Source organism: Lynx rufus, unplaced genomic scaffold (genome assembly GCF_022079265.1).
Source record: "Lynx rufus isolate CCGP_SWC_20201006 ecotype Redwood Valley unplaced genomic scaffold, mLynRuf1.p SCAF_17, whole genome shotgun sequence".
Classification (NCBI taxonomy): domain Eukaryota; kingdom Metazoa; phylum Chordata; class Mammalia; order Carnivora; family Felidae; genus Lynx; species Lynx rufus.
The window spans coordinates 675,956-699,993 of record NW_025814831.1 but is presented as its reverse complement, the minus strand read 5'-3'; the positions used below and the strand labels follow the sequence as shown (position 1 = coordinate 699,993).

Genomic DNA, 24,038 nt, shown 5'->3' with positions numbered 1-24,038 from the left:
CTCCTGTGGGCTCCTATCTATGGAGGTGGTGATCCCATCAGCATTTGCAGTAAAGAAGTCTTGGGCTTCTTGAAAATTCTCCTTTTCACATGTGATTATGGCATGCATGCTAATGCCTGCTACACTAAAGCTGGTATTTCCATGAATTGTATTGGCACAAGGCTTAAGATCAGAGTGGTCCTTTAAGAAGAACTCCTTAGATTCTGTTGTCAAGTGCCTCTCCTCCAGGTGGAAATGGACAAGGGCTCATGGGCGCATGACATAAGGCAAAAACAAAAAACAAAACCCAAAACCCACACCCATTAAATTGTCCCCATTCTATCTTAGAGTTGGATTGTATCAGGTGGGCTTGACCTCTCCCAGTGGGCCTGTGCTGTCATGCCATAAAAATCCAAGTCCGGAGAATCAGAGCTTCTTTCTTCCTACCTCTTTGGGCTTTAGGGCCCTAGGGAGCCTCTTCCCCAGAGCCTTCCCCTTTTTCCTTGGTGCGTGTCTCTTCACATGTGCCTTGGGGTGATTGTCATAGGCTTTTTATACAGTGAAAAGACTGGAGGCTCCAAAGGTTGTCTCTAAGAAAACAGTCCGTTGATACCTTGAGCTTTTCAGTGTTTTATGAATCTGGGGCACTTGGACCAATCCAGACAGCTGTAGTATGTCAAGTGCTTAAAGCAACAGCTTGGAGCCAATTGTGAAGACCCACTAGAGCCAATCAATGTCCTTGTCTCCCTCCCTTTGGACAAATGATTCCAGGAAACCTTGCATTTTCATGATGGTGTAGTGCCTATCACCATTTCTCTCTTTCACACTGGTCCGTGGATATGTTGGTGTAGTGGTCTTGACAGGGAGGACCTGGGATAGAAGTTAGCTCTTCCCAGACACGTGTGCTGAGGCCTCCCACACTGAGGTGTCCCCCACAACACCTGTCAAATAGGGAGCCATTGTCAACAGCAGTGAGGAATACAGCCAGTAGGGGGAGGTTGCTTTGACCATGTCCTCCACCCAGGGAGACATGATGCTCCTGGTCGAGTTGCCTCTGTCACTAGGTAGGCATGGCTAAGCAAACATAACACCAGGGTACTGGTTGGAACACAGTGGACCCAGCAGCCGGCGTCTTCTTCGACACTAATCTAGGGATATGGTCTTCGGTGTCCAGCAATATCTCACTTGGAGATGAGTAGGAAATACACACCTCTGGAACCCCAGGACGGTGCCTGATTGTTGGTCTCTGCAGGGCGTCTGACTTTTTATGGCACTGGTAACATAGGGTGGGGGTTTCTGGCAACACCTGGCATCAGCCCAAAGCAAAGCTACAGACCACCAGCAAGCTCCAGCTCCTTCCCAGAGCAGCTGAGATGTGGGGGTGAGGAACAAGTCAGCCATTCTCAGTGCTAACACATTGTTGGAAGGCACCACCTAGGCCCCCCAATCCCATCCCTGGGGACAAATGTGTCGGGACCCCAGCTGTTGTACAAAATTAAGAACATGTAGACTGTATCCTGCTGAAGGATTAGGCAAGAGCCATTGCTCAGCAGGTGGACAGGCGGCTCCCTGGGCATCTGAGCTCTGGCTTTGGATACATGAGATGCATGGGGCCCTCCTGACTCAAGGTGCGGTTTCAGTGCACCCCCAACAAAGGAAATGGAGGCACAGGATTTATGACTCACAGGGCCCAGAAGCAAGGGTACACAAGGACCTTGGAAAGGGCAGGCCTCCTCCCACATTCCCAGTGATCAGGACATAGAAAACAGGGTAGCAAGTACCTGATTACTTGAGAATGGATGGGGCTGAAGTCCCTAACTTTTCACAGGCTCACCTCTGTGTGGTTATTCCAGAAGGCTCTCAAAAAACCAAAGTGGGAATCCTAGGCAGATCCTTATCTACGGTTAAACTCACTGAAAGGTAGGCAAGAGAAAGAGAGCAGGGATTCACATTCATCGGGCTCCAACTGGATGCCAGAGTCATCTATAGGCTCTTGTGCCTGCCTTTCTAATTCATTTCATTGGGTGCTCCATTCAGTCTCATGGTCTCAGTCTCCCACATTTGGGAATTTGCTCTCCAGGGAGGCACAGCTTGTGCTAGGTGGAACCTAATGCCAGTCCCCTTCCCTCACAGCCCACAGACACCCCAGAGTGGAACAGGCAGTGTGGGTGGGTGGTAGCCCTCCATTATCCTGAACCCACATTGGGACTGGGGGAAGACAGATTACCTGGAGAATGAGAAAATGTTCAGTGTGCAACCACACAGTTTTGGAGACAACTCATGAATTTGTCCCTGAAAGAGCTGGTGTGAACGTCTCTTAATTCTGGAAGCATATACCTCAGTTCAAGACCCAGATGCTGACTCAGGTCCTCTGCACATAATCTCGGGCTCAGTTTCGGCTCTTGGAAGCTTAGATATATACGTAGAGGCCACAAGCATGCAGTTTTTAAGTTTTATTTCAGCGTTCTGGTCAATGAGCCATGAGAGATGTGTGTCAGAGCCGTGATGTGCCTGTGGACCCCTGTGTCTCCTGCAGACCCCCGAAACGTGGATGTCTGCTCTTCAGCCTCATTACTGTATTTTCACACATGTGCCAGTTGGATTGTCTATAGTTGTTAAGCAGTCAGGAGGCTAATTATAGATTGTCGTCAGCAACAATCAGTCCCTTAACTTTCTCGGGGTTGATAATTTGACATTTGTGGCGACACCACAAGGAATGCAGCTATTATGGCTTAAATGGGACCAAAAACCGCTCTGAGATATAACAGGGATTCATGAGTTTGCCTCACTGGCCGCATTCTTCTTGGAGGGGTTCACTGTCTGTGCTCCCACCAGTGCCTCATCCAGTGCATCGTGGAGGATCCCAGCTTATGTGGCAATGGCAGTTCCTATTATTGTTGCATAATAGGACTCTGTGACTGCATTTCTCTGGGATACAGTCATAATTCAGCTCAGCCACACTGCCAGTTCAGTAGGTGTCCTGACAGAACTTTCTAGGAGCATAGGGGGTACCAGTTCTCACATGACCAATATCGGTTGTGCTATGACATGAACCCAGCCACAAACACCAGAACCCTGATATCTCAGATGGATGGAATCCAACATGCTCTTGCAGCTGAGGGAGATGTGTGACAATCCTACACTGCAGCCTTCCACATGGCACATCTGTGTGGGAACAGGGTTCAGTGTTGAAATCCCCAGGGTCTTCTGCAGTGTCCATATCCCCTGCTTTTTTGATTTATGGTATAGCAGACATCTTCACCTTTCCAGAATTTTTGCAAAGATTTCTTGGCAGTGCATAGTGCGGTCAGTGAATTTCCCATGATAGCAGCAGCCCTCTTCAGCGCACGCGGTTCCATCTTGCATATGGAAGTCATCAGGGCATGACAAGGACACCCCACGGCAGGACTCTGGAAGATCAAATATATTTTGGATTGGCTTGCCAAGTGTCCCAGCATCGAAATAGGTGCAGTTTGTATAGCATCTGCCTGTATCACATTTGTCCCCAGGGGTTAAAATACAATCACTCACACAGCATAGATTGCTATAGCACTGCTCTAAGGAGCTGCAGTCACAATGCTTGCCTGGGTCAGCTAAGTAGTTTCCAAAATGATTGTGGATCAGGCTTTTATTTCAATGCACCATTTAGATGTTGAAGAGGCACTTGCCTAATCTGACACTCATTTTGTGCTGCATATGAATGAAAGAACACTTCCTGAAAGCTTCAGGTATACAAGAGAATTGGGTCCTAATGCAGTTGGACGTTTTCTGGCAAGCATATTCATCAGTGTCAACCCACAAACCAATATATTTTGCAATCTGATGTGTTGCTATGACAGAAAAGAGTAAATAATATCTGCCTAAATAACCCATCATGATAGGGCTTGTGGATGCCATATACTACGTACAACTGGACTGAAATTAACTTCATGGGATCCATCTCAAATCGCAACTAAGGATGAATGTGGCTTAAGAATTCGAAAACCCTTGGATTCATAGTATCAAAAAAAAAAAGGACTCTGATGCAACACATATTTTCCCATGTTAGCTGGATCTCTCTCATTATAAATTATCATGAAACCAATATAGTAACTTACATGAATCCCATGAAACAATGAGTCAATTAAGCTAACTAGTCTCATTAAGAATTGGGCACATTTTGACACGTGGTTGACACGTGGTTGAACACACTATATATTGTTTAGGGTCTGAGAGCAAAATTCCGTGATGGGATGACTACAACTTACTAGAGATCCTGGGCACTGCACTGGTATTTGCTTGAGGAACAGGGTTCACTATCCTCCTTATATCCCAGGTTATAAGTAGGTCCCGTTGCATTGGTGTCTGCCACTCTCTGAGAAACAATGTGTTCAAATGTTGGGAATTGCTGAGGTGTCTGATTTCATAGGCAAGGTCATCCAACTTCATGATACCTTCAAGGCCCTGATAGCACGTATCCATGGTGACCATGGAAAGAGGAATCTCCTCCAGGTAGCTGAGGTAGTAACAGTCTGGAGGCATGGAGGGGTAGTCCATCTGCATGGCTCCCTGATCATCCTGAGTCATCATCAGCAGATGTCTGGACCTAAAGGATTTCTTACGCTATATGTGGATAATGTGTCTCTTGTCCCCAAAACACAGGCTACAGGACAGCCAGCCAGTCATCTGAATGCCCTTGCTGTTGTGCAGCTCCTTCTTTGTAATTACCACCTCAAGGAGATGTAGAGCCATGAGGGACAACCTTGAGAACCCTGGACAGGAGCCAGAACTGCCCAGAGTGCAAACTTCAAGAGGGATGCCCTCAAGGTGACATGGCCCTCTGCCAGCCTCATGCCCCTGCTCCGGGACATCTGCCAGTGAGAGTGGATAAATGGAGGATCCTCAGCAAAGTGAGGTCTAGGCCATCTGACAGAACGGAGGGCTGTACCGGGTGGCCTGCACTCTGCACCTGGGATCCACTTGTGGGGTTAGGTAACAGTCCCAGGGTGTGGCATTGTGTAACCCTGCACAAAGTTCAGCTGGGGTGGATGTGGGAGAAGCAGGTGAGCCAGTTCAGGCGTGCTCACATGGACATAGTAACTACTTGGACCCAGAGACATGGCTCTTTTCAACACATTCCATCTTTAATCTAGCTAGTGAATATGGGATATGAAATTTTAACACCCTGAACTTCTCTACCAATTCTATGTCCTGTGGTACTGCTGGGTCACTTTCTATGGATGACTCCTTTTCCTCATTATGGAGACCAATGCTTCCTACTTCCTTGGGATGTGGAGGTGGACATTGCAAATTTTACCTTTATAGGCGACTAAAAAAATAGCTTTCTCGTTTTTCATGTCTCATTCTGATTAGACATTAGTTTTCCCAGCCATTTGTTCCTTTTGGTTTTTGGTTTGAAGCTTCCTCTGAGTTTACTGAGGAAACATTTCCCAGTATTCTATGTCATGATTGGTGAAGTACAAGGTTGTATTTTAGTATTTTTTTATGCCAGCTGGGGAGAATAGAAAGTACTGCTGACCATGTGTGAGCCCCAGTGGTTTTCCGCTCTAATCCCTTATTGGTGTTCTTTCCTGGCCTCTGGCAGTCTCCTGCCATGCATGTGTGGTTCCCTCCTCAGCTGGAGATGCCAGGGAGTTGAGGTAACTTTGGCAGCTTGCACCGTGGAGTCTGCACGTGATCAAAAGATGTTATCAACCATGGAACTCCCTTGTTTGATTAAATATGCTCTACTCCTTTAACACCCCCTGCGTCAGGGAGAAACCTCAGAGTTGGCTTTTGGACAGGAGTCTGCATTCTCACCAGTGGCTGTCCTTGTGCATAAAGCTCAAATTCCTTTCCTACCAAGACTAAAACTTTGAACGTTGACCTTTCCAGCAACAGGTAGCTGAATTCGGGTTTTGATAACAATAAAACAGAGTGGAGTGGCAGTTGCCAGGGGCTGGCAGCGAGGCGCAATGACGGTTAGATATCAAGGGGTGTGATTTTCTGTTATGGAAGACGACTAAGTTCTAGAGTTCTTCTCCACAACATTACATGTGTAGTTAACAATATTGTACTCTACGGTTAAAATTTAGTGAAGAGAGTGGATCTCGTTTCAGTGAGATCTTACCACAATACACGAGTTTTGCTTCTCACACAAAGTATGCATGGACACACACTCTGTACTGATAAGTGAAAAAAATTTTAAAAAATGTACATACTTTGGATCCTAAGCCTGGGGATATGCCATTTACAAATATCCTCTTCCATTCCATAGGTTGCCTTTTAGTTTTGTTTATTGTTTCCTTCACTGTGCAGAAGCTTGCTATTTTGAGGTACTCCCAAGAGGTCATATATGTATGTATTTAATTTTCTTGTAATATTTTTAATTTAAATTTTAGTGTGTTAACCGACAGTAGTATTGATTTCAGGTGTAGAATTTAGTGATTCATCACGTACATATAACACCCAGTTCTCATCTCAACAAGTGCCCTCCTTAATGTCTATCTCCCTTTTAGCCCAACTTCCCCACTTCCCCTGTTTGTTCTCTGTATTTAAGAGTCTCTTCCTATTTCTTCCCTCTCTTTTTTCTCTTATTTTTCCTTCCCCTATGTTGTGTTTCTTATATTCCACATATGAATGAAATCATATGATATTTGACTTTTTCTTACTGACTTATTTCACTTAGGTTAATACGTTGTTCCACACACATTGTTGTAAATGAGAAGATTTCATTCTTTTTGATGGCTGAGTAATATTCCATTGTATATATTTACCATCTCTTCTTTATGCGTTCATCTCCAGATGGATATTTGGGCTCACCCACAATTTGCTTATTGTTGATAGGGCTGCCATTAACATTGGGGTCCATGTGCCCCTTCGAATCAGCATTTTGGTATCCTTTGGATAAATACCTAGTAAAACAATTGCTCGATCACAGGATAGTTCTATTTTTAAATTTTTTCAGGAATCTCCACACTATTTTCCAGAATGGCTGCACCAGTTTGCATTCCCACCATGTTAAGTTTAGCCATCCTGACAGGTGTGAGGTGTTATCTCATTGTGGTTTTGATTTATGTTCCTTGACGAAGAGTGACAATGACCCTCATTACACGTGTCTTTTCGGCATCTGGAGGTCTTCTTTGAAAAATGTCTATTCATGTCTTCTGACCATTTCTTCACCAGATTATTTGTTTTTTTCAGTGTTGAGTTTGATAAGTTCTTTATAGATTTTGGATACTAAGCCTTTATCTGATATGCCATTTGCAAATATCTTCTCCTATTTTGTCAGTTGCCTTTTAGTTTTTTTGATTGTTTCTTTGCTGGACAGAAGCTTTTTCTCTTGATGTCCCAATAGTTCATTTTTGCTTTTGTTTCCCTTGCATCTGGGACATGTCCAGTAAGAAATTGTTCTGACCGTGGTCAAAGAGTTTGGTGCCTGTGTTTTCCTCTAGGATTTTGATTGTTTCCTGTCTCATATTTAGGTCTGTCATCCATTTTGAATTTGTTTTCGTGTATATTGTAAGAAAGTGGTCCAGTTCCATTAGAATTTCCTGTTGCTGTCCAGTTTTCCCAACACCATTTGTTGAAGGGACTGTCATTTTTCCATTTGATACTGTTTCCTGTTTTGTCAAAGATTAGTTGCCCATATATGGGTTTCCTACTCTGTTCCATTAATCTATGTGTCTCTTTTTGTCCCAGGACTGTACTGTCTTGATGACTACAGCATTGTATTATAGCTTGAAATCCAGAATTGTGATGCCTCCATTTCTTTTCTTTTTTAGGATCTCTTTCGGTGTTCAAGGTCTTTTGTGGTTCCATGATAATTTTAGAATTATTTGTTTTAGCTCTGTGAGGAATGCTTGTATTATTTGACAGGGATATTTGCATTGAATTATTTGCATTGAATGTCTAGATTGCTTTGGGTATCAACATTTTAACAATGTCTTTTGTTTTAATCCATGTGCATGGAATATTTTTCCATTTCTTTGTATCTTCTTCAATTTGTACCATAAATGTCCCAGGTTTTTCAGAGTAAAGCCCTTGTAACTCTTTAGTGAGGGTTATTTCTAGGTATCTTATGGTTTTTGGTGTAATTGTAAATGGGATAAATTCCTTGATTTCTCTTTCTCCTGCTTCATTATTGGTGCATCAAAATGTACAAATTTCTGTATGTTGATTTTGTATGCTGCAGCTTTACTGGTTTATTGTATCAGTTCTAGTGGTTTTTTTTTTTTTGGTGGAGCTTTTCAGGATTTCTGTATATAGTATAAAGTTCAACTCCAAAACTGAATGATCCTATTTAAAAAATGAGCAGAAGACATGAATAGACTTTCCAAAATGCAACATACAGATGACCAATAAACACATGAAAAGATGCTCAACATCACTCATCATCAGGGAATTATAAATCAAAACTACAACGAAATATCAACTCACTCCTGTCAGAATGACTAAACTCAACTACACAAGGAACAACAGGTGTTTGTGAGGATACATAGAAAGAGGAACACTTTTGCACTGCTTGTGGGAATGGAAACTGGTGCAGGTTGTCTGGAAAACAGCATGGGCATTCCTCAAAATGCTAAAAATATAACTACCTTAGGATTGATCAATTGCACTACCAGGTATTTACCCAAAGGATACAAAAATACTAATTTAAAGGGGATTGCAACTGTACGTTTATAGCAGCCCTATCAAAAACAGCCCAGCTATGGAAACAGTCTAAGTAAGCATTGACTCATAAATGGGTAAAGTATATGTGGTATATCTACACACACACACACACACACACACACACACACACACTCATACTCATACACTGGAATGTTTCTCAGCCCTGAAAGGAATGACATTTGCTATTTGTAATGATATGGATCGAGTTAGAGAGTATTATGCTAATTGAAACAAGTGAAAGACAAATATATGTTTTCATTCATATGTAGAATTTAAGAAACTTCAAATGGGAAAGGGGACAAAGAAGAGAGAAGAGCTACACCAAGAAATAATCTTTTTTCAATGTTTTTAAATTTATGTTGAGATAGAATGGGGGGAGGAGCAGAGGAAGCGGGAAGGAGAATCTCAAGCAGTCTCTGCTGTCAGTGCAGAAACCAAAATGGGGCTTGATCTCAGGATCCATGAGGTCAAGACATGAACCCAGTATGTGATCTATCTTGGAGAATGTTCCATGTGCACTCGAGAAGAAAGTATATTCTGTTGCTTTGGGATGCAGAGTTCTAAATATATCTGTTAAGTCCATCTGATCCAATGTATCATTCTGGGCCCTTGTTTCTTTATTGATTCTGTGTCTAGATGATCTATCCATTGTTGTATGTGGGGTGTTAAAGTCCCCTGCAGTGATCACATTCTTATCAATAAGTTTGCTTATGTTTGTAATTATTTTATATATTTGGGTGCTACCATATTCGGTGCATAGACATTTATAATTGTTAGCTCTTCCTGATGGATAGACCCTGTAATTATATAATGCCCTTGTTCACCTCTTGTTACAGCCTTTAATTTAACGTCTAGTTTGTCTGATATATGTATGGCTACTCCAGCTTTCTTTTGACTTCCAGTAGCATGATAGCTATCCATCCCCTCACTTTCAATCTGAAGGTGTCCTCAGGTCCAGAATGAGTCTCTTGTAGACAGCAAATAGATGGGTCTTGTTTTTTTATCCATTCTGATACCCTGTGTCTTTTGGTTGGAGCACTTAGTCCATTTACATTCAGTCTTATCGAAAGTTACAGGTTTAGAGTCATTGTGATATCTGTAGGTTTCATGCTTGTAGTGATGTCTCTGGTACTTTGTGGTCCTTGCAACATTTCACTTACAGAATCCCCCTTAGGATCTCTTGTAGGGCTGGTTTAGTGGTGATGAATTCCTTCCATTTTTGTTTGTTTGGGAAGACCTTTATCTTTCCTATTCTGAATGACGGACTTGCTGGATAAAGGATTCTTGGATGCATTTTTCTGTTCATCACAATGAAGATTTTCTGCCATTCCTCTCTGGCCTGCCAAGTTTCGGTAGATAGGTCTGCCACTACTCTTATGAATCTCACTTTGTAAGTTAGAGCATGTTTATCTCTAGCTGCTTTCAGAATTTTCTCTTTATCCTTGTATTTTGCCAGTGTCATTATGATATACCGTGCAGAAGATCGATTCAAGTTACATCTGAAAGGAGTTCTCTGTGCCTCTTGGATTTCAATGCCTTTTTCCTTCCCCAGATCAGGGAAGTTCTCAGCTATGATTTGTTCAAGTACACCTTCAGCCCCTTTCTCTCTCTCTTCCTCTTCTGGAATTCCTATGATACAGATATTGTTCCATTTGATTGCATCACTTAGTTCTCTAATTCTCCCCTCATACTCCTGGATTTTTTTTATCTCTCTTGATCTCAGCTTCCTCTTTTTCCATAATTTTATCCTCTAATTCACCTATTCTCTCCCCTGCCTCTTCATTCCATGCTACGGCCACCTCCATTTTATTTTGCACCTCATTTATAGTATTTTTTAGCTCCTCATAACTATTTCTTAGTCCCTTGATCTCTGTAGTAATAGATTCTCTGCTTTCTTCTGTGCCTTTTTCAAGCCCAGTGATTACTTTGATGACTATTATTCTAAATTCTTGTTGTGTTATATTGCTGAAATCGTTTTTGATCAATTCGTTAGGTGTCGCTACTTCCTGGGGTTTCTTTTGAGGCGAGTTCTTCCGTTTCATCATTTTTGGTAGTCCCTGTGGTGGCTCCAAACTGCAGGGCACTTCCCCTGTGCTGTCTGGTGTAACTTGTGTTGGTGGGCGGGGCTACAGTCAGACCCAATGTCTGCCCCCAGCCCACTGCTGGGGCCACAGTCACACTGGTGGGTACCTTATCTTACCCTTTCCCGGGGCAAGATTCACTGTGGAGTGGTGTGGCCCCTGTCTGTGCTGCTTGCACACTTCCAGGCTTGGGGTGCTGCTTCGATAGGATCTGGCATATTAAGCATGGTGGATCCACAGGTGCACAGTGTCGGGAGGGGTAGGCTTAGCTCGCTTTGCCATCAGTGGTCCCCTGTGGTAGGGGCCCTGAAGCACCAGGAGGGAGGCAGACCTGTCGGAGGGATGGATCCACAGAAGCACAGTGTTGGGTGTTTGTGTGATGCAACCAAGTTTGGTGACAGGAACTGGTTCCCTTTGGGGTTTCGGCTGGGGGATGGGAGCGGGAGATGGCGCTGGCCACTGCCTTTGTTCCTGCCGAGCTGAGCTCTGTCTTCTGGGACTCATCAACTCTGCCTCCAGGTGTCCTCTTACTCTCCCCGCTCTCTGAGAGCAGAGCTGTTGACTTTTAGCATCCCAGATGTTAAGCCCTGCTGGCTGTCAGAACTCACAGAGTCTGGCCCCTCCGCTTTTGCAAACCAGACTTTGGGGGCTGTGCCTTCCCGGGCGGTCTCCCCCTCCACCACCCTGGCTCCCTCCCGACTGTCCGTATAGCATGCACCGCCTCTCTGCCCTTCCTACCCTCTTCCATAGGCCTCTTGTGTGTGCTGGCTCTGGAGACTCTGTTGTGCTAGTCTTCTGGAAGTTTTCTGGGTTATTTAGGCAGATGTGGGTGGAATCTAAGTGATCAGCATGATAAGGTGTTCTCCTAAGCCACCATCTTCCCCTCTCTCCCCAAATAGGAATATTTTTAATAGAAATTGAAAGTAAAAATGAAGTTTTGTCTCTTGCCCCCCAAACTCAGGCTATCGGACAGCCAGCGAGGCATCTGAATGCCCTTGCTGTGGTTCAGATCCTTCTTGGGAAATACCACCTCAGAGGAGATGTAGCGCCATGAGGGATGATCTTGAGAACCTTGGACAGGAGCCAGTACTGCCCAGAATGCAAACAGCAAGAGGGACGCACTTAGGGTGACCTGGCCTTTGCCAGCCTCATGCCTCTGCTCAGGGACATCTGCCAGTGAGAATGGATCAATGGAGGATCCTCAGAAAAGCCAGATCTAGACCATCTGACAGAACAGAGGGCTGTGCTGGGCAGGCAGCACCTTACACCTGGGGCCACGTGTGGGGTTAGGTAACATTCCCAGGATGTGGCATTGGGTGACCCTGCACATCAGTTTATCTGGGGCACATGTGGCAGAGGCAGGCGGGCCCTGTCCAAGCATGCTCACATAGACATAACAGGGACTTGGACCCAGAGACATGGCTCTATTCAACACATTCCATCTTTCCTTTAGCTACTTGAATACAGAATATACAATTTTAACACGCTGAACTTCTCTACCACTTCCATGTCCTGTGGTACTGCTGGTTCACTTTCTATGGATGACTACTTTTCCTCATTATGGAGACCACTGCTTCCTACCTCTTTGGGATGTGGAGGTAGACGTCAATTTTACCTTTGTACGTGTTGAAAAACATTGCTTTGTAATTTTACATGTCTTATTCTGGTTGGCTATTAGTTTGCAAGCCATTTGATCCTTTTGGTTGTTGCTTTGAAGCTTCCTCTGAGTTTACTGAGGAAACATTTCCCAGTATTCTGTGTCATGATTGGTGAAGTACAAGGTTGTATTTTAGTATTTTATTATGCCAGCTGGTGAGAACAGAAAATACTGGTGACCATGTGTGAGCTCCAGGATTTTTTCCCTCTAATCCTTTATTGTGATTCTTTCCTGGCTTTGGCATTCTCCTCCTATGCATGTGGGTTTCCCTCCTCAGCTGGAGACACAAAGGGCTGTCTGCTGGTGCCCAACTTGAGAGGAAGAGTGAATGTCCCCACTAGTTTTAAAATGCCCGCCTTCCTTTTACACAAAAACCAGATAGGGATATCATAACACACCTAAAAACTACATGGGCAAAAATCTCCTTGACCTTGGCCTTGGAAATGATGTTTCGGATATGACTCCAAATGCAGTCAATGAAGACAAAAATCAGTGAGTGAGAACACATCAAACTAAAAATCTTCTGCTTAGGAAAAGACACATTCACCAAAGGAAAAGACATTTTACAGGGATGGAAAAAATTGTACAACGTGTGATATGAGGTTCATATCCAAAATTAAAAAAAAACTTATTTTGCTGTATATTATAACAAGCAACCCAGTTTAAAAAAAATGGGGGAGTAGAGGACTTGAAAGGGCATGCTTCCAAAGTCCATGTACAAATGTCCAGCAAGTGCATTAAAAGGTGCTCAACATCACTCATCACCAGAGACATGCAAATCAAAGCCACAATCCCATAACACTTCACACCTGTTATTATGGCTGTTACCATCAGACAAGAGATAACAAATGCTTGTGAGCACGTCGAAATAAGCAAACCTGGTACACTGTCCCTAGGAATGTAAACTGGTGAGGTTACTACTGAAAGCAGTATGGAGAATTCTTAAAAAATTAGAAACAAAAGTATGGTTGTGCCCAGCGATCCCATTTCTGAGTGATATATACAGGGGATGAAGTCACTACATCAGAGATATGTGCACCCCATGTTCATTGCAGTAATATTCTCCATAGCTGAGACACTGAAAAGACCTAACTGCTCATCAAGGGATTGATAGATAAAGAAGATGTGAGATTAGATAGATAGATGGATGGATACAGAGATAGATAGATAGATAGATAGATAGATAGATAGATAGATGATAGATTTCATCCATATTAAAGTTAATCATGCCATTTGTGACTACATGGATGAAGCTTGAAGACATTATGCTAAGTTAAATTAGTCAGACAGAGAAAGACACATTCTGTATGATCACACTTACATGTGGAGTCTAGAAACATCAAATTCACAGAAACAGAGTGTGCAATGGTGGGTTCCAGGGACTGAGGGGCAGAGAAAATGGGGGGGGGCATTGCTCAGTGTGTCCAAACTTCCAGTTAGAATATAGACAAAAAGCTTCCATGGGTCTAATGTATAGTAAGATGACAATAATTAATATACATATTGTACATTGAAAGTTGCTTTATGTTCTTACCATAATTAGCTGAAGAATGTACTGACTAACTTTAACTTGGTAAACATTTCGCATTATATACATGTATCAAGGCATCACATAGTACACCTGAAACTTACATAATGTTATATGTCGATTATATCTCAATAAATCTTGGGCCAAAAAAAAAAGGTATTCCTAGAAGACATTCCTATACACATTTGGCTGGTAATAATTTAACTATGCATGGACATGACTGCAAATCATACAATATGTGATATTAACCCTAAAGATGTTTATGCACAGAGAAGATTTCATACAAGTGTGCATGTGTCTGTGTTGGTGGGAATAATTTCATGTGATTCTGTACACTCATAGAAACAACAGCCATAACAACAGGTGTTAAGACACTGGTGCTAAATAGAGATCGTGGCATTTTTGAAGAAAATTAAAGGCATTATGGCCAGGGGATAGATCATGAGCAACTTGGGATGTAAAACAAAACAAAACAAAACAAAACAAAACAAAACAAAACAAAACAAAACAAAACAAGAATGGGGAATACTTTTCCTCATTGTGATTGGAACATAACATAAGATCTGTGTTTTCTTTCTATATCTCACAGCTTTTGTACTCCATTTCCCATATGAATGGCTTCCTTTGTGCTTAGTTGATATTTTGCAGTGACACATTTTCATTTTCTTCTTTGTTCCTTTTGTGCACATTCTTTAGATAGATCCTTTGGGTTTACGATACCCTTACACAAAACACTCTAAAGCCGTAACAGTCTACTGTCAACTGATAACTACTTAAATTCAATCCCATGGACAAGTACACTTTAACGCCTCCACACCACTCCCCACTCTACTGATGTCACAGGTCACATCTGTATGTATTGTGTACCCATGAGCATTGTTTTATAGTCACACTTGATGCTTTTGTCTTTTGAATCTCACAAAAGAATTGGAAGTGTAGTAGAGGGATAATGTCAGCCTCATAGCAGCCTAAGATGTCCCTGTGTTGTCTCTCACACCCATCCAAAACTTGGCATCCATCCACAAACAAATGTGCATTTTTGGGCCCTGTGGGATCCAGCTCCATATGCCAATGGACCCCTGAAGAGTCTTCCCTACACATGCATAGGTGAACATACCTGAGTGTGGCTATGGACTCTACAGTGACCCCTGAACCTGCTCCACCTTTCTTATCTGTGGTCTCCGAGGTTCTGGGAAACAGTCTTAGATGATCACACATGGACTGGAGTCTTTATGGAAGTCCAACTTTCCAAAGAAAGTGAAAACTCTGACTTTAAATGATATCTTCATTCCCCCCATCCTTGTGCATTGTAGCATTATTTACAAGAACCAAAACACCCTATGTGTCCGCAGACAGAAGAATGGGTAAAAAGAAGTGTGGCCTGTATGTACAGTGGAATTCTATGATTCGTCCATAAGAAAGAAAGAAAATTTGCCCTTTGCGACAACATGGGTGGATCCTGAGGGCATCAGGATAAGTGAAGTAAGTCAGACATGTGGGAAATCAAGTAGGTATGTCCTGGTGTAGGACATTACAGGGAACACATCGCAAAGCAGAACAGTGCTTTCTGGCTTTGCTGAAAACAGCAGGCAATGCTTTGCTTGTGTGGTTAATGTGTATCTAGGAGTCACTAACTTCCCTTATCTCGTTAACGTATATCGAGGGAGCACTCATCACCCTTATCTAGTTAATATAGACCTAGGGGGCACTCGCTTTGCTTATCGATTTAATGTAAATCTAGGGGACACTCAGTTCCCTTATGTAGTTAACGTAAGTCTAGTGGGAACACTAAAGTTCACTTATTTAGTTAATATTGATCTAGTGCAACTAGTTAATATAAATCTAGGGGGCACTGCACTGATTTAGTTGAAATAAATTTAGGGAAACTCACTGTGATTATCTAGTTAATGTAAATCTAGGGGGCACTCAGTTCCCTTATGTAGTTAATGTAAATCTAGGGATCATTCACTTATCCAGTAAATTTTTATGTAGTGGGCACTCATTTAACTCACCTAGTTAATGTGAATTCGTGGGGCACTCGTTTCACTTATCTAGTAAATGTACATCTAGGGGGCACTCATTTCCTTGTCTTGTTAATGAAAATCTATGGGACACATTAGGTAAGCACACTTTGCTTATCTAATTAATGTATATCTAGGGCGCATTCAATTTGCTTATCTAGTTAATGTCAGCATAGGGGGAACTCACTTTAATTATCCGGTTAATGTATGTTTAGGGGGCACTCACTTTGCTTTTCTAGTAAATGCAAATCTCGGGAGCAAGCTACAGTTCCCACATCTAGTTAATGTCAATCTAGGGGACACACTCACTTTGCTTATGTAGTGAATGTAAATCTAGGGGGCAAGCTACACTTCGCCTAGATAGTTAATGTAAATCTAGGGAAACCTCACTTTGCTTATCCAGTATATGTATATCTATGGGCACTCTCTTCCTTATCTAGTTAATATAATTCTAGGGTCACTCACCTCACTTACCTCCTTTATGTATATATAGGGGGCACTCACTTCCATTATGGAGTTTATATATATGTAGTTGGCACTCACTTCACTTTTGTAGTTAATACAAATCTAGGGGACAGGTTAAACTTTGCTTATCTAGTTATGTAAATCTAGGGGTCACTAACTTCACTTATCTAGTTATTCATGTAGGGGGCACTCACTTTGCTTCTCTTGTTAACATAAATCTAGAGGGCAGTCACTTTGCCAGTCTAGTTAATGTGTATCTAGGGGGCACTCAGTTTATGGAGTTAATGTATATGTAGGGGGCAAGCTACACTTCACATACCTAAGTAATATAAATCTAAGGGGCACTCACCTTGCTTATCCAGTTAATGTAAATTTAGGGGACACTCACTTAGCTTCTCTAGTTAATGTAAATCTAGGGAGCACGCTACACTTTACTTATTTAGTCAATATAAATCTAATGGGCACCTGCTTAGCTTATCTGATTTGTGTATATCTGAGGGGCACTCACTTTATCTAGTTAGTAAATCTAGGGGGCACACTACAGTTCACTTATCTAGTTAATATTACTCTAGGGAGCACTCACTTTGCTTAGCTCATTAATGTAAGTTTAGGGGGCCCTCACTTCTCTGATCTAGTTAATGTGTATCTAGGGGGACCTCTGTGCACACACAATGAACTTTGGTTTCTTTCCCCTGTTAATCCAGGCCCTGTGAACTTAGTTCTTGGTCCACAAGAACATTTGGTGGAGAATTTCTTCCTCCCCTTCACCTTTCTAGGCTCTAGGTTCAGCCACATTCTGCTTGTCAGCTCAGACCCAGCACTATACTTGAAGCCACATTGCTGCGTGCTGGTGTGTGGACTACCATCAATTAGTGGGTGTGGCCTGTGGGTGCTAGATCCTCCACAGGACCCATTCTTACTTTATCCTGGAGGTAAACTCACGTTTCCAGCACATGTATGGTGTTAACTGAATAGGTCTGCATCTGTAACACGTGTGTCCAAACAGACAGAAGGGCTGATGTTACTCCACAGCTCACTTAGCATCCTTCTGTAGTTTACTGAGCAGGTGGCCAGGGCACCTGTTTGGCCCTCCTTCCCAGACATTCCTGCACGCATTGTTGCTGGGAACATGCAGTGTGGCTGCACGGGAATTTCAGGAGGTGCTGGGAAAATATGATTACCTGTTTGCCCTGGAACGTGGAGAATATGTGTACACATGGCAGTCTAATACTTTGTGTAACCATGTGTCTTTGAGGCAAAGTGCATGCATGGGGACACATTGGCACAACTTACAAGACTATGTGCACCAACAAAAGGATTCTAGGTATGAACTGAAGTGAAAATCCTGTTATGTGCTTCATGTGTTTTACATCTATTGGTGAATTATGGGATAAATTCTCATTCCAAAGTAATTTCTGAAACAGTTACTATTTAGTTCTGAAAAGTTCCTAATCAATTACTATTAAAAAGTTGTATATTTTCAATTCAGAAGAAAATAAACAGACTTTAATATCACTATTATGATTTAAAATATATTCTAGACAACTGTAAAAATAGTAAAAAATATTTAGAAAAAGGGTCCCTAGCTTTCCACAGGCTCAACTCTGCAGGATTTCTAGAAGGTTCTTGGGAGAACCAAAGTGGAAATCCTAGGCAGACCCTCATCTAAGGATGAACTCATTGAAAAATAGAGAAAAGAAGGAGAAAAGAGGTTCATATTCATTGTGCTCTCTCGGAATGCCAGAGACATCCATTGGCACTTGTACCTACCTTTCTGATTGATTTCACTGGGGCTATGTTCAGCCTCATAGTCTCAGTCTCCCACATTCGGAGATTTGCTCTCCAGGAAGGCACAGCTTGCACTGGCTGGGATCGAATCCATGTCCCTTTCCCTGACAGCCCACAGATAACCCAGTGTGGGACAGGCAGTGTGGGTGGGTGGTAGCCCTCCATCACCCTGAACCCATATTGGGACCAGGAAATGAGAGGTCACCTGAAGAATGAGACAAAGCTCAGTGTGCAAGAGCACAATTTTGGAGAAAATTCATGAATTTGTCCCTAAAGGAGCTTGTGGCAACTTCTCTTATTTCAGGAACCAGAAACCTCAGCCCAAGACACAGCTGCTGACTCAGGTCTTCTGCACAGAGTCTTAGGCACCGTTTGGGCTCTTACAGGCTTACACAAATACATAGAGGCCACAACCATGCAGTTTTCAAGTTTTATTTCAGAGTTCTGCTCAGTGACGCATCAGAGACCTGGTGTCAGGTCCATGATGTGCCTGTGGACCCCTGTGTCTCCCACAGACCCCTGGAAATGTGGATGTTAGCTGTGCCGACTCATTACTGCATTTTCACAGATAAGCCATGTGGATTGTTTATAGTTGTTTAGGGGTCTGGAGGCTGAATTATGCATTGTCTTGATCAACAGTCTCTTCCGTAACTTTCTGTCTGTTGATAGTTCTGACATTTCCGGCAACACCAAAGAGGAATGCAGCAATTAAGGCATAGATTCTAGCAAAGATCACTCTGAGATATACCAGGGATTCACGACTTTGCCTGACTGACCGCATTCTTCTTGGAGGGGGTCCACTGTCTGTGCTCCCACCAGTGCCTCATTCAGTGCACCGTGGAGGATCCCAGCCTACGTGGCAATGGCAGTTCCTGTTATTGTTGCATATCCCTCTACTGCATTTCTCCGGGATACAGTCGTAGTTCAGCTGGGCCACACTGCCATTGCAGTAGGTATCCTGACAGAACTTTCCAGGAGCACAGGGGGTACCGGTCCTCACATGACCAATATCGGTTGTTCCTGTGCTACGATGCAAATCCAGCCCAAAACACCAGAACCCTGAGATCTCAGACTGATGAAATCCAACATGCTCTTGCAGCTGAGGGAGATGGGTGACGTTACTACACTGCAGCCTTCCACACTGCATGTCTGTGGGGGAACAGAGTTTAGATTTGAATACCCCTGGGTCTCTTCTGCAGTGTCCATATCGGCTGACTTTTTGATTTATGGTATAGCAGACATTTTCACCCTTCACAGCATTTCTGCCAAAGATTTCTTGGCAGTGCATAGTGCGGTCAGTGCAGTTTCCATGATAGCAGTAGCCCTTTTCAGTGCACAGGGTTCCATCTTGCATATAGAAGTCATCAGGGCACTCCACGGACACCCCACGGCAGTATTCTGGAAGATCACAGATATTTTGGATTGGCCTGCAGAGTGTCCCAGCATCGGAATAGGTGCAGTTTGTACAGCATCTGCCTGTATTACATTTGCTGCCAGGGGTTAGAATACAATCACTCGTACAGCAGGGATTGTTGTAGCACTGCTTGAAGGAGCCACAGTCACACTGCTCACCTGGCTCCACTACATAGTTTCCACAACGATCGTGAGTCAGGCTTTTATTGAAATAGGAAAGTCCTGAGTCAAATATGCACTCACAGAAATTATTCACCACTACATGCTGCATATGAATGAAGGAACAGTTACTGAAAGAATCTGTCATAATAGGGTATTGATTCATAATGCAGGTAGACCTCCTCTGGCATGCACAAAACTTATTGTCATAAAAAATACCAATAGATTTTGCAATTTTTTTGGGCTACTAACACAGACAAGAATAAAAAATGTCTGCCTAGAGAAGCAAGCGAGATGGTGGATTTTGATCCACATACCGCATATGTGGCTGGCTGAAACTGAAGTTCATGTGGCGCATCTTTGTTCATAAGTAAAGCTGTATGTGGTTTAAAAGCAACAAACAAGTGTCTTTGAAAGTAGATATGAATCGGAATCCCTGGCACCTGAAAATTGTTCAAGACAACTGGATCTTCCAGATTATAAATGACCATGGAGGAAATATAGTGCCTTACATCAATACCTTGAAGCATTGAGTCAGTCAAACTAACAAGCCTTGTGAGGAATTGGGCACATTTTGACACGTTGTTGAACACACTATACATTGTTTTGGAACCGAGAAGAAGTCCTTTCAAAATTCCATGATGGGATGAATACAACTTACTAGAGATCCTGGGGGCTGCACTGATATTTGCTTGAGAGAACAGGGGGTTCTTATCCTCCTTATATCTCAGGTTATGAGTAGGTCCCTTTGCATTGGTGACTGCCACTATCTGAGAAACAACGTGTTCAAACCGTTGGGAATCGCTGAGGGGTCTGATTTCATAGGCAAGGTCATCCAACTTCATGATACTTTCAAGGCCCCCATAGCACGTGTCCATGGTGACCATGGAAAGAGGACTCTCCTCCAGGTAGCCGAGGTAGTAACAGTCTGGAGGGATGAAGGGGTAGTCCATCTGCAAGGCTCCCTGATCATCCTGAGTCATCATCAGCAAATGTCTGGACCAAAAGAGTTTCTTGTGCCTCATGTGGATAACATGGCTCTTGCCCCCAAAATGCAGGCTATAGGACAGCCAGCCAGGCATCTGAACGCCCTTGCCGTGGTGCAACTCCTTCTTGGGAATTACCACCTCAGAAGAGATGTAGCGCCATGAGGGACGACCTTGAGAACCTTGGACAGGAGCCAGCACTGCCCAGAGAGCAAACAGCAAGAGGGGCGCCCTCAGGGTGACCTGGCCTTCTGCCAGCCTCATGCCCCTGCTCAGGGACATCTGCCAGTGAGAATGGATAAATGGAGGATCCTCAGCAAAGCCAGGTCTAGACCATCAGACAGAACAGAGGGCTGTGCCAGGTGGCCAGCACCCTGCACCTGGGGGCCGCCTGTGAGGTTAGGCAACATTCCCAGGGTGTGGCATTGGGTGACCCTGCACATCAGTTCAGCTGGGGTGGATGTGGGAGTTGCAGGTGGGCCATGGTCAAGAGTGGTCACATGGACATGGGTAGGGATTTGGACCCCAAGGCATGGCTCTAGTCAACACCTTCAATCTTTCCTCCAGCTACTTGCATATGGGCTATGCAGTTATATCACCCTGAACTTCTCTACGAATTCCATGTCCTGTGGTACTGCTGGGTCACTTTCTTTGGATGACTCCTTTTCCTCATTACAGAGACCACTGCTTTTGCTTCCTTGTGATGTGGAGGTAAACATTGTCAATTTTACCTTTATGGGTGATGCAAAAAATCTCCTTGTAGTTTTATGTGTCTTATTCTCCTTGGCTACTAGTTTGCAAGCCATTTGGTCCTTTTGAGTTTGCTTTGAAGGTTCCTCTGAGTTCACTGAGGAAAACATTTCTCAGTATTCTGAGTGATGATTGGTGAACTACAAGGTTGTATTTTAGTATTTTCTTATGCCAGCTGGGGAGTACAGAAAGTACTGCTGACCATGTGTGAGCCCCAGGGGTTTTCTCCTCTAATCCCTTATGGTGGTTGTTTCCTGGCCTCTGGCAGTCTCCTCCCATGTAGCTTGGTTCCCTCTTCAGCTGGAGATGCAGGGAAGTTGAGGTTACTTTGGCAGTTTGTACCATGGAGTCTGCCCATGATCAAAAGATGGTATTGACCGTGGCACTCCCTTGCTTTCTTAAGTACCCTCTAATGCTTTAAAACGCCCTGGGTCAGGGAGAAACCTCAGAGTTGGATTTTGGACAAGAGTTTGCCTTCTCCCCAGTGTCTGGCCTTCTGAATATAGCTCAAATTCCTTTCCCACCAAAACTGAAACTTTGAACATTGACTTTTCCAGCAATAGGCAGCTGAATTTGGGTTTTGATAACAATGAAATGGAGAGTGAAATGGCAGTTTCCAGGGCCTGGCAGGGAGGGTCAATGAGGAGTATATCTCAAGGGCTATGATTTTGTGTTATGCAAGATGATTAAGTTCTAGAGGGGTCTCCACATCATTACCCCTGTAATAACAATACTGTAATGTATGGTTAAAATTTTGTGAAGAGTGTGGGTCTCATCTTCAGTGAGATCTTACCACAATATAAAAGTGGAAGACATGAGTTTTGCTTCTCACACAACAGTGTGCTGAACTGCATGGACACACTACTGATAATTTGAAACCGATTTAAAAAAACTTATACGTTTTGTAAACTAACCCTGAGAATATGTCATTTACAGATATCTTCTTCCATTCCATAGGTTGCTTTTTTGTTTTGTTGATTGTTTCCTTCACTGTGCAGAAGCTTGCTATTTTGAGGTAGTCTCTCTCTCTATATAATTTTCTTGTATTATATTAATGTAAATTCGAGAGTGTTAACATACAGTGTAGTACTGATTTTAGGGGTAGAATTTAGAGAACCATCGAATACATATAACACCCAGTTCTCATTTCACCCAGTGCCCTCCTTAATGGCCACATGCCATTTAGCCCACCTCCCCCACTTCCCCTCAGTTTGTTCTCTGTATTTAAGATTGTCTTCTGGTTTCCTCCCTCTCTGTTTTGCTTTATTTTATTTTTCCTTTCTGTATGTTGTGTTTCTTCTATTCCACTAATGTGTGAAATCATAGGATTTTTGACTTTTTGTGACTACTTGTTCCACTTAGCATAATACACTGTAGTTCCATCCACATTATTGTAATTGGCAAGATGTCATTCTTTTTGATGGCTTAGTAATATTGCATTGTATATGTTTACCACCTCTTCTTTTTGCATTCATGTGTTGATGAATATTCGGGCTGTTCCACAATTTTTTTTTTGTTGATAAGACTGGCATAAAGATTGGGATGCACATGCCCCTTCAAATCAGCATTTTGGTATCCTTTGGATACCTTTGGTATCCTTGGATAAATGCAATTGCTTGATCACAGGATAGTTCCGTTTTTCATTTTTTGAGGAATCTCCACACTGTTTTCCAGAGTGGCTGCGCCAGTTTGCATTACCATCAACAGTGCGAAAGGGTTTCACTTTCTCTGCATCCTTGCTGACATTTTGTGTTTTCTGAATTGTTAATTTTAGTCATTGTGACAGGTGTGAGTTGGTATCTCATTGTGGTTTTGATTTATATTTCACTGATGAAGAGTGTTGTTGAGCATCTTTATTCGTGTCTTTTTGCCATCTGGATGTCTTCTTTGGAAAAATATGTATTCATGTCTTCTGCCCATTTCTTCACTGGATTATTTGTTTTTTGAGTGTTGAGTTTGGTAAGTTCTTTATAGATTTTGGATACTCACCCTTTATCTGAGATGTCATACAAATATCTCCCCTCCTTTTTGTCAGTTGCCTTTTAGTTTTGTTGATTTGTTCTTTGCTGTGCAGAAGCTTTTTATCTTGATGAGATCCCAATAGTTTATTTTTGCTATTGTTTCCCAAGCCTCTGGGGACACGTCTAGTAAGAACTTGTTCTGGCCAAGGTCAAAGAGGTTGGTGCCTGTGTTCTCCTCTAGGATTTTGATGGATTCCTGTCTCACATTTAGGTCTTTCATGTATTTTGTATTTATTCTTGTGTGTACTGTAAGAAAGTGGTCCAGGTTCATGACAAGTTCACGATGCTGTCCAGTTTTCCCAACACCAGTTGTTGAAGGGACTTTTTCCATTTGATAGTCTTTCCTGCTCTGTCAAAGATTAGTTGATCATATAGTGATGTGTCCATTTCAGGGTTTTCTAATCTTTTCCATTAATCTATGTTTGTTTGTTAGTTTGTTTTTTTGTTTGTTTTTGCCAGTATCATCCTGTCTTGATGACTACAGCATTGTAATATAGCTTGATATCCAGAATTGTGATGCCTCCAGGTTTTTTTC

The 24,038-nt window shown here is 42.8% G+C and overlaps 1 protein-coding gene and 1 pseudogene across 1 annotated transcript; both read right to left on the bottom strand.

The window, feature by feature from the left end:
- Positions 1-2,645: 2,645 nt before the first annotated feature.
- On the bottom strand, positions 2,646-4,829 carry LOC124512385 (disintegrin and metalloproteinase domain-containing protein 24-like; annotated as a pseudogene).
- A 13,961-nt stretch (positions 4,830-18,790) lies between these two features.
- Positions 18,791-21,014, bottom strand: LOC124512446 (disintegrin and metalloproteinase domain-containing protein 21-like). The gene is given in 2 exon segments (XM_047079926.1): positions 18,791-19,984; positions 19,986-21,014. Coding segments are annotated over 2 exon segments (2,223 nt in total).
- Positions 21,015-24,038: the final 3,024 nt, after the last annotated feature.